The sequence below is a fragment of the Diachasmimorpha longicaudata genome, chromosome 4 (genome assembly GCF_034640455.1).
Source record: "Diachasmimorpha longicaudata isolate KC_UGA_2023 chromosome 4, iyDiaLong2, whole genome shotgun sequence".
In the NCBI taxonomy this organism is placed as follows: Eukaryota; Metazoa; Arthropoda; class Insecta; order Hymenoptera; family Braconidae; genus Diachasmimorpha; species Diachasmimorpha longicaudata.
In genome coordinates, this window is record NC_087228.1 from 5,652,416 (window position 1) to 5,670,579 (window position 18,164).

General features: G+C 34.5%; 3 protein-coding genes across 4 annotated transcripts in view; 2 read left to right on the forward strand and 1 right to left on the reverse strand.

The window, feature by feature from the left end:
• The first annotated feature begins 1,884 nt into the window (after positions 1-1,884).
• On the forward strand, positions 1,885-3,895 carry LOC135161569 (MRG/MORF4L-binding protein). Its single transcript, XM_064119265.1, has 4 exons — positions 1,885-2,076; positions 2,189-2,310; positions 2,588-2,954; positions 3,479-3,895. Exons 1-4 carry the CDS (start codon positions 1,950-1,952, stop codon positions 3,631-3,633), a joined length of 771 nt encoding a protein of 256 aa, XP_063975335.1. The 5' UTR covers positions 1,885-1,949; the 3' UTR covers positions 3,634-3,895.
• Positions 3,896-4,488: 593 nt separating this feature from the next.
• LOC135161567 (uncharacterized) lies at positions 4,489-7,492 on the forward strand. Its single transcript, XM_064119257.1, has 6 exons — positions 4,489-4,780; positions 5,295-5,542; positions 5,771-5,949; positions 6,036-6,114; positions 6,592-6,720; positions 6,813-7,492. Exons 1-6 carry the CDS (start codon positions 4,717-4,719, stop codon positions 7,008-7,010), a joined length of 897 nt encoding a protein of 298 aa, XP_063975327.1. The 5' UTR covers positions 4,489-4,716; the 3' UTR covers positions 7,011-7,492.
• The window catches only part of LOC135161568 (syntaxin-1A), a 55,787-nt gene continuing 44,823 nt past the window's right edge, over positions 7,201-18,164 (reverse strand). For both annotated transcript variants that reach the window (XM_064119264.1, XM_064119260.1), the window contains one exon: positions 7,201-17,468. In XM_064119264.1, the coding sequence (XP_063975334.1) occupies positions 17,415-17,468 (54 nt within the window). In that variant the 3' untranslated portion in view covers positions 7,201-17,414. The remainder of the gene's footprint in view (positions 17,469-18,164) is intronic.

Here is an 18,164-nt window from a genome sequence, read left to right on the forward strand (position 1 = left end):
GTCTCCTCTCGACTGACGTTGACCGTTCATCGCTGTTCCCCCTCCACCCAAGCGTTAAACGCTCAACGCAACCTTTTGTGAAGTCAAGACGTTTCACTTTAAAAATCACGGGAATAATCCGAAAATAGTTGATGATGCAGATGGTCGAGGACAGCTAGGAAGGCGCCGTCGGTTGGTCAACAGAATGGGTGAAGGCATAAGGTAACTTCTCTGCGGTAAATGTGAGGTAAGACCTCCGCAGAAGGGGAAACGATGAAGGTAAAAAAATAAGAGAGGGAGAGGGGACTGACTACATGGAGTCAACGTTCCAAACGGGTCAGCGACCACTATCTCTTTACACGCTTACGGTTTTCCCTCTCCACTTTGCCGTATGTCTTCCCTCCCTCGTTCCTCCCTTCGTCGGTCCACCGACAATATACATTGACTGAGATTTTCATCTCCTCATCTCGGGTTATCCATTCGAATCGTTTAGTTATGTGTTGGTCTGTTATTTATTCCAGGGGCTCTCTAGTGTGACTGATAACTCCGGAGTATTGCTGGACCATTGGCAAAATGAATATGAGATATTTACGGTGGAGGTGGGGAAAGTCAGCGCTTGAATTGTTTGCAAGGACGGAGGAAGTCGTTAGTTGTACTGCATTATTTATTCGTTGAATAGTCTCTTCAGGGTTGTCACCAAAAATTTTTAAGAACATTTTTTTCATGGGGATGAATCAGAAAATATTTTGTCACTTAAGACGTGTCCCTTTTTTCTAAATTCCGGCTCTTTCCGCCCTATTTTGGGGGGTTGTGCCAATAGATCTTGTTCAAATGCAACATCGCTATTAGTCAAATTTCCCTATTGTTTTTTGTGGTATTATACAGCTTAAGATTTTTTTTTTCAATTTTAGTTACATTGTCAACAGCGTTGGAACTTAAAATCCTGTGTCATTAAGTTGGGCGACAGTTAATGGGTCCTTTGGCCGCCAACTTTATGTTTATTTTCTTAATAGTTGACGGTTTCAGTTGTATATTTCCAACCTGGGACGTGATAAACGCAGGTGTGGGGCCTTTATTTTAGTTCCCGTATTTAGAACGCAATTTTGGGTCTCGACGTAGGCGCAAAATGGGACTTGCCTCCCGGGCAGGGGGAGGGGATCACACCTCTACATATTATGGGTCAGAATATTGTGCGTAGATGCTATTGAACAAATTATTCCTAGACAAATTATTACTGAATGAAATACTGCTAGAATATAGTCATGTAAACGTACTGCGATATGAAAAAGCAAAATCATAAAACGTTCTGTATTTTTCAGATGTAAGACCGGAATTTTTTATAACGTTCCATATATTGTTAAGTCATAGAAAATTGTTGGATAGGATTGTCCGACTACAGAGAAAGGGAACCAGGATTATTCTCGATATAAATGAATATTACAGGCCGGGATTCGCACCCGGGACCTTCATAGGGTGCTCTCCCGAGTTCACGTTTCTGCCCCCACTAGGATTTTAGGATAAAATCGAAAATGATCGAGTTTCATATTGTACCGCTCATTCTTATGTATCGTTCCATCGGTAAATACCCTTTGGCATTCCGTCTGCACTACACAGAGGTCGCTACTTACGAATACCCTACATTATTATTAATTTATAGGAACGACCACTGATCAAACATTAATTTTCCACTAACATATACCAGTAGAAGTCCTTCAAACGATTATAATTATGCTCGTAATTACTAAAGTCACACGATTATTGGTGGCTGGCTCGGTCGATAACGCAGTGCACGGGGCCTCGACTGAGTCAGCATCCTCTCGCCATCTACTAATTAATAAGAGGAACTAAATTTATCTTACCCCGAGACTTCTCTCTACAATGTTAAAGTTCTAATGCTTGTCATTGTCGTTGAACTATTTTTGTAATATGCACATGTACATGTGTACATTTCAGTGTGTTCATATATTTTGATGCAACGAGAAGCCGTTGAGAGAATGGCTGTCAAAGAAAAACAGGGAGATTCCAACGAGGAAATTGATTGGAATGTTGAGAACGAGGTTCAACTGTTCTTTGCGATGAACGGCCACAAACCAGTCGGTACGTAATACAAATTATTTTCTATGTGAAGTTTCAAGGATTACTTCTCGTCAGGTATTTAGGTTATTGACAATAACATCCCTTTTTAAACATTTTTTGTCATGTGAAACAGGTGTTAACAAATACTTTCATATGGTCTGCATCTGGGAGAAGTTTCGTGCTGCCATAAACAAGGACGTCTCATTCAAGGCCATTTGGGATCACCTGGAGACGATGTATGACTTAGTGGCCCTGGTAAGTGAAATCCAGAATGGTCTGGGTAATTCCTTGACTACTTTTTTCAATTGTCAGCAGTGACAAGAGTAACGTATTTTTTTTTCATTTTTTCTGGATAATGTTTAAATAATGAGAATTTCGTTTGAGTGTTTGATCATTTTTAATTGGCAATCATATTGTTTGACGCGAAACAGATTTGAAAAAATACCTTTTGTCGCTGCAGTTCATGATTTAGTTGATTCGATACATATAATTTTCCATTTTATAATTTCATTGTTAATTTCTTTGAAAAAAGGACGACACTGAAGATCTCCCCTTCCCCAGCAGTGAAATGGATTTCGCTCTCCCAGAGTCAGAGTTTCTGGAGCTCATAAAAAACAAACAGAAAGAAGAGACTGACACGAAGCCCAAGGACGTTAAGGAGAAAATTAAGGAAATGAAGAAGGAAAAGGAGGTGAAAGAGACACCAAAGAAGGAGATTGTCGTGAGGGATCAGAAAACTCCGAAGGAGGTTGACAAGAAGAAAGAGGACCTAAAGAAGGTTGTGAAGGAGTCAGAGGTGAAGAAAGAAAAGCTGAGGGAGCCGAAGGACGTCAAGAGGGATAATAAAATTCCGAAGGGCCGAGGAAAAGGGAAGGAGGATGTGGAAGAGTTGCCGTCAGGTAAATAATACTTCAAATATCTTTTTTGGTGAACAAGTCGCCAATAGAAGTTTAATTAAAGAGAGAAAACATAGTTTTGATTTATATTCGTGGTTTTAAATTGGAAATAGAAAATTACGTGTACTTCCAAAAATTAACAAAATATTCTTCAACCGGTTTCTGTATTTTGCGACAATGCACCGGCAATTCTGGAAGTCAAAACCTTTTTCTCGCAGCAAAGAGGACACTCGGTCAATATTCCTTGAGTGATCGTTAATTTTCATATTTTCTATCAATCAGTGTAAAATGGCTTAATGCAATGATAATTTCAATTAATCCAGAGGATTTTACCTTCTGAGTTTTGGACTCTTTTGCCTCCTGAAATTTCCATTGGAAAATCCCTTTTAAATTCCTATGAGAAGAAGATTCAATTGACAAAATTATATTTTCTTCTAGTGTACTATTCTACTCCTACCATTCTCTGAAATCTTATTAATTTTGAGCGAAATCTGTCATTGATATACAATTATTCATTTCTCCAACAGCTCTCTCATTGAAGAAAGAACGTAAAGACTCAGATTCCAGCAGAGAGACCCCCAAGCGAGTGCCAAAGAGACCGACACGACAAAGTATTGATAATGCGAGTAAGGCATCGACCAGTCCTCGTGACACTCCACCCCCAAAACGTCGGAGAATATAAAACCCCACTCATTTTCTTATTGCGAAGATCATCTAGAGTTAATAATGCTTTAATTACTCATTCATCTATCTCGTGGGTGATTATCCCACCGTTAACTGTTTCACTGTTCACTCATGAGACTAAAACGATTTTAATTTTTAATTCTTATTAATAAGTCAAAGGCAGATTAACTGTGAGTGAAGATGTGATGTAGATAATCCTCTTTCACACCAAATTCAGAATATATCGGAGTGTAAATAAACCATTTTTTTTCTTAAAAAAATACTGGCTGAATAATTATTACTGATATATAAGTTTCAGAAATTCGTAGTGCTCATAAAAAGCACCAAATTGTTGTTACTTGTGAAATTCGCCTGTCGACTGAGGATCAGGACAAAATGTCATAGCTCTACAAAATACTAAAACGTATTTAAAAATCGTCCCGTGAGCTTTTTTACAGGAATAATATTGGAACTTAATGCTCAGAATTTGAGATTTTTGTTAATTATGCAATTATTCAGGAAGCGAGTGATTGCAGAGAAATATTACGGTGGATAAAATTGCTATGTGCAATGAACCCCACGGCCACACTCTACTCTGCCTTGAAGAGATGTTTAGTCGATAGGTGTCAATATTATTACCCTGTGAGGAAGCTCGTTGAGTCCATGACTATCATCTGTATTAACGTAAATCTCCATGATGTAGCTGGTCTCAAAGAGGTCCCAGCAGATCTCATCTATCTTAATATTCATTAGGAATGGAGAAAAAATTTTTTAATGACCAGGTCAATTTTTGGAAAGCTCCCGCAGGCGTCAGAATCGACGGTAGTGCGTCATACGGCGAGGGTTATAACTAGCGTCGCCGTGAGGTCACCTGACTCTCCGAATCTAACTCTCTACTTTAGTTTATCCTCTGTGACCAAACCCCATAATATCCCATAAAATCTCTGGTTCGGATTTCCATTCTCTATGTAGTAAATATAAGCGTGACATAAAAAAAATCAAAACAAAACAAAATAAATAATTGAAAAAATTCGGTGTCACCTCGTGATTTTTCAGTCGATATTAATTCTCTACATTGTTTAACTAAGAAAATAAGTGCAATATGTTCCATTCATTGTTATATGTATTGTTATTCTACAATGTTGTCCACGGATACAAAGTATTGGGTGAGAGAGTATTTAATTCATAATATTTTAAACAATACTCACACTGAGCAGAGGAAAATGAGTGAATAAAAAAAATATTTTTTTGAATAGTGGCAGGGAAATATTTTTTAGACAGAAATGAATTATCTTCCACTTTGATGGTATTTGTGGTATTTGAAGGCAATCAATTTTTCGAAATGGCTTACAATAAATGGACACAAACGAATTTGTCTTTATTCAGCAAAAACTATTGTTTTGGTACTATTGAAAAAAATATTTCTTTGATTTCCACTCGTTATTTCTCTCAGTGTACGTATTACAGTCATATAATACTGATGGAAACGTCATCATTGAACTATCCAAAAAATGAAGAAAGTCTTATCTTTAAAGATCGACCTTTCAATAGTATATCAACTGTTTGGAATTCAATTTCATAAGAAATATCATTTCATTTACGAGATTGACGTCCCGGGGAATTACATGACAACGTATTTATTCATTTGCTAGCAATAATTTATTGATTATCAATTTTCAGACCGAGCAAGACGGGAAAAACATCATTCAATTGATTCAGTGGTCGATAATTCTCGGATCAATTCATTGGAGAATCTTCTGAAGGAGCAACATGTTTTCGAAGATGCATTGGAGAACTGGACAGGTCGATGGATGCCAGATCGCGATCCTAAGCCAACAGCGATTCCGAAAACTCACTATGATAATGCTTCTTCTCGACATTCTGGTGGCGTTCCCATGGGTCCATCTGATAATTGCGATGACGGACAAGTAATTCAAATGTATTATAATAGAATGTTTCAATGACATGCCCTTTAGTAGAACCATTGAATTCAATGTACAGTGAAAGCTGAACTGTTAATTTTCTTGAAATTCAATGGATACTGAAACCTTTATGTAAAAAAAAAGACAAAAGGGAGATGATTGTCTGAAGGAAATATTCACATTTTTATAGAACTTTGTTTCTCGGGAATTATTATTCTTTTATTTATTTGGCAGACTAATTTAGAAGTAGATTGGAATCACTCTCCCGTGAATCACACTTGTTATGGCCAAAGGATCACGCCGGATTTATCAACTGATCCTACAATTTATTGTGAACATATTCCAGAAAATTATCAGGCGCTACATATGTGTATGTCGGATAATATCGAATATGATGATGCCATCCCAACGTAGTAAGTAATTTTCTAGAAATCATTGAAGTTAAGTTGTATGGGAAGATGTAAAATATTAATACCTTGGTCCTGGTGCTGTTCTTCAGCGGAAATCATCGGCCGGTGTGGCCGGTCTACGGTGAATACAAATTTCTTCCGAAACAGAGGTGGTTGCACAGTCTGGAGGTAATTATTTCAGATACGACTGTCTTACTGAAGTAATTGACAATCTATCCATTAGTTTTATTTCGTTAGTTACATTTGCCTAGTAACTCAAAATAAGTTCCTCACACAGTTATTAAACAACTACGTTACACTGACAGTAATAACAAGTGAAAATCAAAGAAATATTTCTTCCAATAGTATCAAAACAATATTTTACTGAATCAATGCAAATTCGTTTGCTTCGATCTGTTGTTAGCCATTTCGAAACATTTTCTGCCTGAGAATACCATAAATACCATCAAAATGAAGAATAACTCATTTCTTTCTAAAAACTATTTCTTTGCCACCATTCAAAAAAATGTTTTTTTGAATCACTCATTTTTTCGCTTAGTGTACTAGTAGTTTCTGTCATTTAATTTCTGCCAATTTCGAGGTGTATAAGTTGAACTGATTTCTAAGCTCCTTCGATTGACAAATGTTCCTCACTTACTTAAACAGCATGGTGGGGTCGTGATGCTGTATCACCCGTGCGCGAATCCCCTAGAGGTGCAACGCCTGAAGGATATAGTCAAAAGCTGCCTCAGGCGTCACGTCATCACCCCCTACAGTCTTGTCAATGAGACCCGGGTAACTATACAATCACAACACATTTTTCCGTGAGACGATTTCTTCATAATTAAATGATCTTTACTGACAATTCATCTTTCTGTGCACTATAGCCATTGGTGCTGGTGGCCTGGGGATGTCGCCTAGAGATGTCATATGTAAATGTTCAAATTATTCGTAACTTTATCCGAGCAAAAGCTCTTCGGGGGCCAGAGGCTATCAGCAAGGATGGTATGTTCTCCGACGGACTAATCAATAAATCAACAATAGTGACAGACAAGGGCGACACTACTTTGTGCCCTCAACATTAATTTCATTAATGTAGGATTTTTGAAATTTCATTCTTCAGAGATTGCAAATTTTCAAAACGGAATTTTCCTTCCAAAATGGTCAGAAGAGAAACGTGATTATTTCTAAAAAGTTTGGTAGACTTCTGGAAAAGTTCTCGGGACTTGTCCTGAAATTTCGTGGTTTGAGGCCAGTAGATGCAAATAATCCATATTATTTTTTAAAATTATAACTGGAAAAATATCTTAGTTTCTGTCTTGTCTCAATGACTACTCCATTGGATCATTCAGACTAATGATTTTCCTCTTCCACAGTATTTGAAAATTCTGAATAATTTAATATATGACGTTTCGCTTATTCAGATCTCAGTAATTTAACACGACCAAGAAGCATAATAATTCATCTTGTCTAAGTTGATCTGATAAACTGTTATCTTTATTATACCATTAATTTGTACAGATATTTGTTAATTATGATGAATAAATATATTAAATCTGTGAATGAATCTGAGTGTGAGAAGTATTGTTGATAGAAATTAGTGAATAATTCGGGCAGGATAACAACAAAGAATTGTAGTTGGCAGAAGTTTGAATTTTTATTCCTCCCTCAAATAACATTTTTTTTTCATTTAAACACACTGAACACGATGTAATCGTTAAATCTCATCGCAAAAATTTAACTCGGTGTGAATTGCTTCTAGCATGCCGATAACTATTATACGAATTTATTGAGTGCTGGATATACTATATTATAAGAAATTATCTTTCTCTCTGACACACTTACTCACTTTCTCTCTTTTTCTTTCTCTCGCTCGCTCGCTCTCACACACACACACACAGCCACAAACACTCCGTTTTCTCTCTTTCTCTCACTCTCCTTTTCGCCCCTTTAATTATATCATAGAATCAAGCTAAAATGATTAATTAACGCTACGATCATAATGTAAAATATACTGAATCCCCTACGGTATAGTTGATTCGTAACGCAAAAGAATATAACTGTTTATAGATTTCATTCAGTGGTTTTATTTCTCATGATTTCAGTGCATATGTGCAGCAAAAGGGTTTATACCTCCCTGTGCCCCATTAACGTACGATAAGACTGACGAAATTGCTTAAGAAAATTATGCTAATTTTTTGTGAGGTTTAACTAACTGCAATTATTACACTTTTGTTGATCGAATTGAAGCGAAGAGTGCCCATCGATTTCAATCCCTTCCGGAAATTACTCCCTTGTCCCCATAGCGGGTAAATCTTGATTTATCAAATTGTTAGCTATTGAATAATGTTAGGAATTTATATGATTGTTAAACGTGATCAATAGGTATCTCCAAAGATAGCCTGCCAGTATGGTACGTATAGAAGTAGTTAGTTCACGATTCTTATTCCCTAACTATCTACTGGTGAATGATTTGTTCCTTTACAAAGGGATTAATTTTTGCTAATTGTACGTTCTGTGTATTACGATGTGTCGTTGAAAAGGTTGATGATTTTTATGATTTTCATTCCAATCTGTGATGATCATCACTGTTCAAATAACACCACCAATTGAAACATTATCTTTTTTTTGGGTGGCAAATTTTCATCTACAAGAACGAACAAGAGTTAGTTTAAACAAGTGTTAGAACTGCTGAGGTGAAATCATAGTAATTAAAGTAATTAAAGAAAATTCACTGAATATTTCACAAGTCGTCCATTATCTTTAGAGCGTAATGTAAATCGATTGTTTTTTGCAATTTTTCCCAAAATTTGAACTCAACTACCCGTTGCTAAAAAAAAAATTATGAATTATAAATTCGGTCCGATAAAGAAATTATGAAAGTCTTGAATATTTAGCATTTACAAAGAGCTTTTTCTTTAATATGAAGGAATGCTTTTGTTAGAAAGGACATGAATAATGCGGAATTATGTGACAAAAGCTTTTTGAAAGAGTTTTTAATACTTTTATGAATTTTTACTTTTACTAATTAATACTAAGGAAAAACTTTTTCCAATGCAGTCAATTGAAAAATTTTCTAGTGATCAGACCGGACCGCACATTTGTTACGATTATTATTTATAGACCCCCTAATAACAGCAAAATGATCTCTTAAAATATTTAAAATTTTGTTGTGACCATCTTTATTGTTGCCTTGAGTCCCTCAGTGACGGATAATCGAGTGAAAATTCTTACGTGAAAATTGAAAAAAAAAATCGATTCAGATCACATTCTGAAAATGATAGACCCGGGTCATAAAGCCCCTCTCCGTAACTCCATGCTTACTCGTGTCTTCTCTAATGAGAAAGAGAAGCCACATGAGATAAACTTCATTTACCGTTTTGTTTAAAGCGAGTAATGACTATGGAATTATTGCTATTGCCACCTTTGTACAATGTTTAATTCCCTTTTCTCAATTTTCAATCACAATCATCTTCAACGTATGGTCACTTATCAATCATCAACTGACGGTAATTATGAGATTATAGTAATTGTGTGTAATAGGCAGAAAACACCATGAATTTATTTAATAAGTAATTTCTTTAATACATTATCTTTATTTATGAATTTTGTTGTCTCTTCGTTTACTATGAAATACCTACTATAAAAAGTATTCGCCATATCTTGAAATGCTCACGCTACATTTTCTTTTTGAAGTTTATTTTTTCTGTAATTAAATATTATTAGTAATCTCACTTTTTCGCATGAATACCGAAGTGCCATGCAATTGCTTTCTGTTATCATCTCAGAAATTTATCTATTTTCATTAATCTCATTGTTTCAGTTGGGGTTTTTGCATCTCAAAATCATTATTTTCATTTCTCATTTTTTTTTCATTAATAATTAAATTTTTTTCATTTAATTGTTTTTTTACGTTAACAGTGGAATTGACACTTATAAAGGTTATTCGAATAGCCTTTCATAGTAATAATTGCACCGATGTGACACGACCCATATACATTTTTGATGTTTATAGTATAGAATTGTATTCTTATCACACTTTCATTTTTTATTAATTTTTTTTTGTCAGTTTATTATATTAGTTTTTGCGTAACGAATTACCGGCACAATTTTCTGCTCTTCACGTCGCAAAACGAATCGACATTACTAATTTTTCCGATTTCATTCATTTCACATATTTTGGTACTCGTACAAAAATGCAGATGGATAGCGTTTCAGCAATGCCAACGGTCATAATATTGCCCTTTCCTTCAGAAATAGTGCGCCCGCAGCAAAAATGCGTTAATGAGAATGCAAAGTATATAATGTATATAATGTAATTAAATATTATGCAAGAAGTCGAGGTTGAATGCTACGTTCTCAAGTCCATAATATTATTCTTCACACATTTTTCATTTTTATTGAATTTTTTTCGCAATTTTACTTCATTTTTGGCAATACAGAACATCATAATTGTCGACACTCAAAGACTATGCACATTTTTCTTTAATTTTGTGAGCCAAGTGCACGTTATATTATTACGAAACTACTACGAGTAAAATTGTGAGAAACTCGTAAAATTGATTTCATTTTTTATTTCTTCCTTTCAAAGGACATAATGCACATATTGAGGAAGACAATAATTAATCTTCCTACGTATAATCAAAAAACACTAGTAAATTCAGAGCCGACAGAATATTGTTGATGAGAGTTAATTAGCGTTTTTTTAATTATTATTATTAATGACACCAAGAAAAGTTAAATCTCGATTATAAATAACACGTTGTCCGTCGTAAATCCTGTTTCTCGTGTATTCTCACAGAAAGATGATTATTTTTATTTTCACTGGTGCCAGGAATTGAATCACAATAAAACGCTTAATTATAATATTGAGTCGTTTATCCTGTTTTAATTTTTTTTTTGTTTTTTTTCCTGTTATTTTTCAATTTTCGCCAATAAATTCATCGGAGAACGGACCAACGTATTGTCATTCTCAGGAAAGAATGATCGTGAATGTGACATCGGGAATAAATTATTCTCGTAAATTACCGATAGAATTATGTAATTTACGAAAATAATTTATTCTCAATTCTTTATGTAATTTCCGTAATTTACACATGGGTTTTTACATTTTTTACGTTTGATGAATGTTCAAGGAAAAGATTTTATTTCTATCTATATTTATATTTTCGGTTTGAGAGGTGAACACCATAAGTTCCAGAGTGCAAAGAGAAAAAAAGTCTAGTGAAAGGGTCAAATGTTGCGAGGGATGAACGTCAAGTATGAGAATCACCCCTCTTAAGGAGTAAATTTCACTAGGATCAAATCGTACAAAGAATTCAAGTCATAAAAGTAATTTCTATTCTAAGGAAATCAATCTCATTATTTATTGAGCTTTATTGACTTCTCGACGTCATCACGTCAAGCCCTAAATTTAGCCAGTCTGCCTTCGGAAGAACCGCCGTGATTTTAGAAGCTCAATAAAAGATCCTGAAGACACTTTAATTAATTCTCCGAAATAAGAACAAGTGGAGAGACTTGAACGTAATTAATCGAGAAATGAATTAATAAAAGAGCAGATAATACAACAAAGAAATTTGTGGATTCAACTTACCACACTTTTGTAAAAAACATATGTAAATATCTAACCAAATGCAAAATCGAAGTCTAATTAATTTAATTAATTAAGGAATACTCTAATATCAATAAACTAGACCAATCATTTTCAATGAATATCAATAAATCATTAAATTGATGCTCTCGCAATAGACATGACTCTTTTGTCTTTAGACCTTTATGACTCTTTATCTTCACGAAACTGATCTTTCACCTCCACAATTTATAGCGTTTGTCGTGTTTGGCCAACGCAAAGAGGAATTAATCCTCAAAACGTAATAAGATTTTGGATATTTTTTATATTCATTAAGTAAATTACGGGGTTTCAATAATGTCATGTCAAAAAACTCAATATCGACGACTTTTCAATCCTAAGAGGGAGGGGGGGGGGGCAATCACGATCATTCTTTGATGACATGAAGTCCAGTCATTCTCGCAGTAACAATTAGGTTTTAATTTAATTTGATGAGTGACAGTCGACTAGACGCAGACTGTGGCAGACACTGTTCTTTCATAATTTTTCGGGATTCGTCCTGTTTCAACAGTGGAAATGTGCTATTTTAGAATAATCGGGCGAGGAAGAAAAATAGAAACTTTTGTTTTTCTGCAGAAAAGTAATTCCTGAACAAAAAGGTGTTTCCCATTGCAATGGAGTGCCGGCAGTGATGGGTAAGTTTTCCGATTAAAATTTATCTTTACAGCTGGTCAAAGTGTTTATATGTATTTCATCCATTAAATAATTTTTATATTGTTGGTATTTAAATTAATGATGTATGGTCGTTGGGTGGTGGGTGATTGATCGGTTAAACATTGAATAATTGAATAAAACATTAAATCAGAAAAATTGGAGAAGGAGAATCGAATAGTTGAAGAAACGTCTCTTTTGCGTGCGCAGAGACTCCATTTGTCAATGTTTTTGGTATCATTATTTATTATTGAAGAATGCTCCGAGTTCATTAATTTTTTATTTAAAAAATCAGTGATTAAATATTCTATACGTGTACGAACTTCAATTATTTTGGATCTATTTTTCCACCGAGTTGTAATTTTTTTTCTTCAATTTCGATAAAAACTCAAGTAAAATAAAAAATAATTCATTTCTTTCTCAAAAATATTTCTTTACCACTATTCAAAAAAATATTGTTTTGATTCACTCATTTTTTTGCTCAGTGTACCCTAGGAACCCGCCCGATTATGCTAAACAAGATGAAATGGATAAATTTAGCACATTATGTTGAACATGACATCTTGACAATTTTGAACAAGAAAGAATTTCTTTTTAATGGTGTGTTGCCAATTTTGATAACTAAAATAACAGTTCCAATATTTTTCCCGAATAAACTGTTCTTCAAATAGAAATTGAGAATTTCAAACTGGTATGTTATCATTTGACTATTGACCATTCATTAATTCGCGGTTACATAAGCTATGCCATAGTCTATGTCGTTCATGTTAACTCAACGAGATTGTTCTATTACAATGAAATATTTGAAAAATTTATGAAGGTGAATGGCGTCTAGAGCATCAACCTCAACTTAACAAAGTTTAGGCCAAACTCGTTTAATACACAATCAATTGTGCATCTCTAAAATTTATATAACATTAATCAATAAATTTTGGTAGTGTATTTCTTCACTTCCCTTTTAAAATTATGATCTTTTTTATCTAATTGATAAGAAATTAACGTTTTTCATCTTTAATTTAATTATAATAGTTAAAATTATTATTTTTTCAATTCCTATGATTAAGGACGTTACGCTAGTCTAGAATTTTGAGATTCAAGCTAAACTTCTACGCCCAACTATTCATATATTTATAATATTTATATAGTTTGGTCATGTTAGAAATTATCAGATAAGTTGTTTCACTTGATTTCTTCATTTTCGAGACCTTCGAAGACGTGATAGGCTAACGTTTCCAGTAAAGTGATCAAATCAGAGCGAATATTGACCAAATTTGTGGTGCAAATTATTCTAGAAATATCTTTTCGCTCCGGCGCGAGGTCAAAATTGCATTTTAACCCCGAGATGTAAAATAATTGTAATACTGTGTTTTACTTCTCTGGATTAGAAATAAACTATTGAGATGAAATTGTGGTTTGAAAGGACAGAGTGACTATCGGCACACGCATGGGTGATATACGGGCTAATCGACCCCGATCCATTGATCAGCCATCGACCAAGGCTCAATTCAATGCCCAATTGACTGACAATCGAGTAGCCATCGAATGATTGCACATGACCTTCAAGAAGTTATAGCCGAGGTCTTCTTATCTTTCACGTTTTTTGCAAATTTATATAAAACCATATGAATCCAGAACCATCAGGTACACATGAAAAACGATATAGTTGTCTGGTTTTGTTATTATCTGAAGATTCACAGTTTTTCGTAATCGTACGTCTATTTTCCTAAATCTTTAGTAAAGTTTGGGGATTTTCTTCAAAAATTTACGGAGGAAGTAGGAAAATTCTTCGATGATGATGAAACGTCTGGAGCTATTCAATAATAATAAAACTTGGAAAAACTATATTATTTCATGTAAATTTTATTAATCGCTTTGGAGAAGTTTGTAAAGAACTCGAAAAATTAGAAGAGATCGGTACTGGCTCGTTAATATCAAAGTGAATTCATTCCAATACAAGGAATAACATTGCAGCCATTGGGAGATTTTATTGATCTTAATATTAGCGATCTGATTGACCTTAAATGTCACAGTTCGTCACTCGATCAACATAACATCACTAACAAAAAGTATAGTTCGGAAACAGGTGCTAAGGGGTGCTTTACCTCGTGTGATTGGCAACTTCAAACTTGTTACCACCCCGTGACCCTTATACCAAAATAAATTAATTTGTTTCTTTCGTACGAACCTGATTTTTCCTGTGTGAAATCCTCAGGTTTCATGGCTTTTTTTAAGGAGAGATTTTTTTTGTAATGATTCTCGTTGGGAAGATTTTTTCCGAAGTGATTTTTTTCGAGTTTTTCCCCAGTGGATTCATTCCACCAGAGTTTAATTCTAGAAAGGATGTTTATATGTAAAGAATTCACGTGTTCCACTCTTCTTCTCTCCTGTATTACATGAGATCTAGTGATTTCTAGAAGTCATGGGTGGCACGTCTACTGCCTTAATTAAGAAGATCAAATCCACTTTACCCCATCTGTACGGGGAACCGAACATGGAGTATTGTATTGCCGATGGTCACTCCTTAGAAAGAATGGATACCTAAATCATTACGGGTATTCAAAGGGACATAAGTTAAAAATTTAGTATTATATCGACAGTATAAATAAATCTTATATACAGATTATAACACTCTGAATGATTAAAAAAATCATTTGTCAAAATTTACAAAGCGGTACGATAATTCTTCGGGACATGACCAAAATACACAACCACTGCGAAACGATTTGATGATTAAATAAAATCGTCACTGTTGAATGACATAAATAATTACTGAAAAATGAAGAACTCGAAGGAGGAACGATTCTGATAATAACTAACTTGGCCTGGATTTTTCATGATATTAACCTGGAGCTTCTGTGGCTTCTTTGACTAGAAGCGTGAATTTTTCATGAAAACAGTAGCATCATTGGACTTGCATAAATTATGTGTTCTCTCAGAAGGTTAATACGGCAGTTATGGTAAACTTTATCTTTGTTGATTAAAATTAACACGATTACTAAACTAAAATTCTGAGCCCTTGCAATTATCTGGGAAATTGGGTTTTATTATACCCCAAGCCCGGCAATGCACTGTTTTCGCTCGATGTAAGATCAAAATTCCCACGAATAAGTTAATGATTTTTCTCCTCGTCTTTGTCGTAGCCTCAATTATACTAAAAATTTACAGACTGGTTAAGTAATTGATAGAGATCTTGTCGCCATTTAGATAATTCGAAAGTAGCTGATTTTTCCTCAAACACTTTCTTCTAATGAAAACAATTCTTGGCTCTACTGAGGAGTCAACTGCAAAAGTAACATAAATAAGCCTGAGAAAAAATACTGTAAGAATTTCACGTATTAAATCATTATTTTTTAGACTTAAATTTTACTCAGTGGAGACACAGTAGAGGACAGTAAATGCCCCGAAAATGCATTTGCCCACAATTTCGTAATCAGTTTAAAATCAAAAAGGTCGAGAGTCGATATCAGGCCAAATTTTCCCAGTCAATTTCCAGAATTGCAAAAAGGTCTTTCGATATTTTTCACAGACTTTTCGGAATATCTACAGAGAATACTGTGTAAAAATTTGCAATTTTGTCTCCTTAAGTTTGGCAATAGTTAAAACAATTTAAAATTATTACCTCAAATGCCCAACAATGAAAATTAACAAAAATGCACATCCCACATTTCTTCGATCCCTACCCCAAGAGGACTTCTCGTAGGTTTTAATTGTATTTCCCTATGAGAGACTCCTATACAGTTATAAATATTTAAGACTTCTTTTTCCGATACTTAATTTATTCTGAAGGAAAAAGCGCTTTAATCAATGAACACCGAGAAATCTTATGCAATGGCCTGCTTCACTGCAGTGAATATCACTGCGAGTGTTTTAATAAATTTCTTGTTCTCCCTTTTTATGTCATCATAACTCGAATTCACTTCAAAGGTCAGTTGTATATATCACGCCCGCACTGCCATATTCGTCAGATTGAAACTCGTGATTTACAAGAATGACTGCTTGACAAATCGATATTATTCATGTTAATCATGTTTTTTTCATTTTTTTTTTCATTTTTCATTTCACTTGTAATTAGTAAAGATAAATAGATAATATAGCTACCTAATCTAACAATTACATATTTCTGTACAATTTGAGGTGATGATCGCAATGTCAAATGCTATTATCGATCCTCATTAATGATAATTATTGTTATATTATTTATCCCCTTTTTCTATTACCCCCCATAAAACAATTCAATGCATAGTATCATTTCAATGATATTTCTCTCAACTTTCGTATGATATACTCAACAAAATGTTATAACATTAATTGGTTATTCTCTACCAGTAAAGTAGGCAATGCCAATTCATCTTCTTATTCTTCTCTTTATTCATGTCATAATCTTTCGCTCATTATTCATATTCCAGTGCGTTGTTGCATTATGTTTTCAGTACAGCTTTATTTCTACTCATCTTTGCAACATTTTCATATATACATGCATATAGGTAGATATAGCGCGGCCAAATGAGTTTCTTTTACAATTCATTAGATCGATGAAAAAAAAAAATCAACACCTCAGTTGCTTTTCTTCATCTCAAATAGATCTCGACATAACATCTATGTTAGAATATTTATTTAATGCTGCAGCAAAAATTTATATAATTTTAATTCGCCATAGACATGACAAAGGATCAGAAACGACGGAAAAATCGGCTGAACTGTGACTTTTGCAGTTCTTGTTGACTATTTCCAGGTCGTTTGATCTTTTTGTCGATTTTCTCATTATTTCATGTCTTTTATTTCTGTTTGGATCTACTAACGCATAAATCTCCCGTGGTGAACTTTTCATATAATATTAGCTAATTATGTTTATTACTCGGCGCGTTGTGAATTCATAATTTCCCCATCGTTTGTCCATGGTTTTTGAATATTTTTTTTTTTCAAAATTTGCAGTTGATGGGAATTCTGTATTTTTTGATAATGGAAATTAATGGATGAGGATTTTCATCGATTCTCCTGTACTAGCCCCAGGACACGATGAGGAGGCAGATTTTATGGAGGAGACGACGCGACGAGTGTAGTACCGAGACTTCATTTTTATGAACTTCTAATGACCAATGGAGGATGATGATGATGGTCGTCTCGTGGATTACTCGCACTGGTGGGTAGTTGGTGATTATGGGTGATTTCCGAGATGAGTGATACTGATCGATGCTATACCAAGTGCGCTTTATCCACCACATGATTCGGGCAGACGGTGAGGAACCATTACCCCGGATGTGACCTTAAAAAAGAAGAAGTGCTTTTCTTATTAATTGTTAGAATGACATAGTTTTTTATCAGGAACGGTGGATTCAGAGGAAAAGGAGGCAGAAGAGCTGAGTTAATTTTGTTGGAGGATGAGAATTTGATAAGTCTTCGCATCTGAAATGAGGGAGAAAATGTCTCGATGATTTTTTTAGAGAGCTGGAAAGAAGAAATGCATTTAAAAATTCTGTTCTTTCGTGATTTTGAGGATATCCAAAAAAAAAATTAAGCTGAACCTGTTTTGTCTTAATAGACATTTACTAAAGTAGTCTAGTACATTTCGTTATGAGTACCAACCATTTTCTTTCATCTCACTCTAAACGGAAAATACTTTTTCGACCCACGTAGTGTTTAACAAAAAATTATAATTCATTTTGCGTTTTGCCTTTTAATGTTGCGAGGTAGAAATAGTATCTTATTTGTTCGACTAAAATAGTGAAATTAAGTGAAAAAATAAATCATATGCGATACTGACGAGGATGTGGATCTCTATCCCTTCGAATTTTCTTTATCTATTCCTTTTTAAAATTTTTCTCCCTCCCCTCCCCCCGCGGGGCTTCCTCCCCGATCGCATAAGGGACTTCGTCTCCCTCCACCCTACCAGGAAGGCTTTGCTTCTCCTCTGGATCCCTCCCTCATCCCCTAGACGCCCCTTGCACGCATGTATAGTACA

Bases quoted from the DNA above. Each gene is read 5' to 3' on its own strand.
- LOC135161569 (XM_064119265.1), top strand. From the start codon at position 1,950: ATGCAACGAGAAGCCGTTGAGAGAATGGCTGTCAAAGAAAAACAGGGA. The intron at 2,077-2,188 runs GTACGTAATACA...CATGTGAAACAG, and splicing joins GAACGGCCACAAACCAGTCG to GTGTTAACAAATACTTTCAT. The intron at 2,311-2,587 runs GTAAGTGAAATC...CTTTGAAAAAAG, and splicing joins TGTATGACTTAGTGGCCCTG to GACGACACTGAAGATCTCCC.
- LOC135161567 (XM_064119257.1), top strand. From the start codon at position 4,717: ATGTTCCATTCATTGTTATATGTATTGTTATTCTACAATGTTGTCCAC. The intron at 5,543-5,770 runs GTAATTCAAATG...TTTATTTGGCAG, and splicing joins ATAATTGCGATGACGGACAA to ACTAATTTAGAAGTAGATTG. The intron at 5,950-6,035 runs GTAAGTAATTTT...GCTGTTCTTCAG, and splicing joins GATGATGCCATCCCAACGTA to CGGAAATCATCGGCCGGTGT.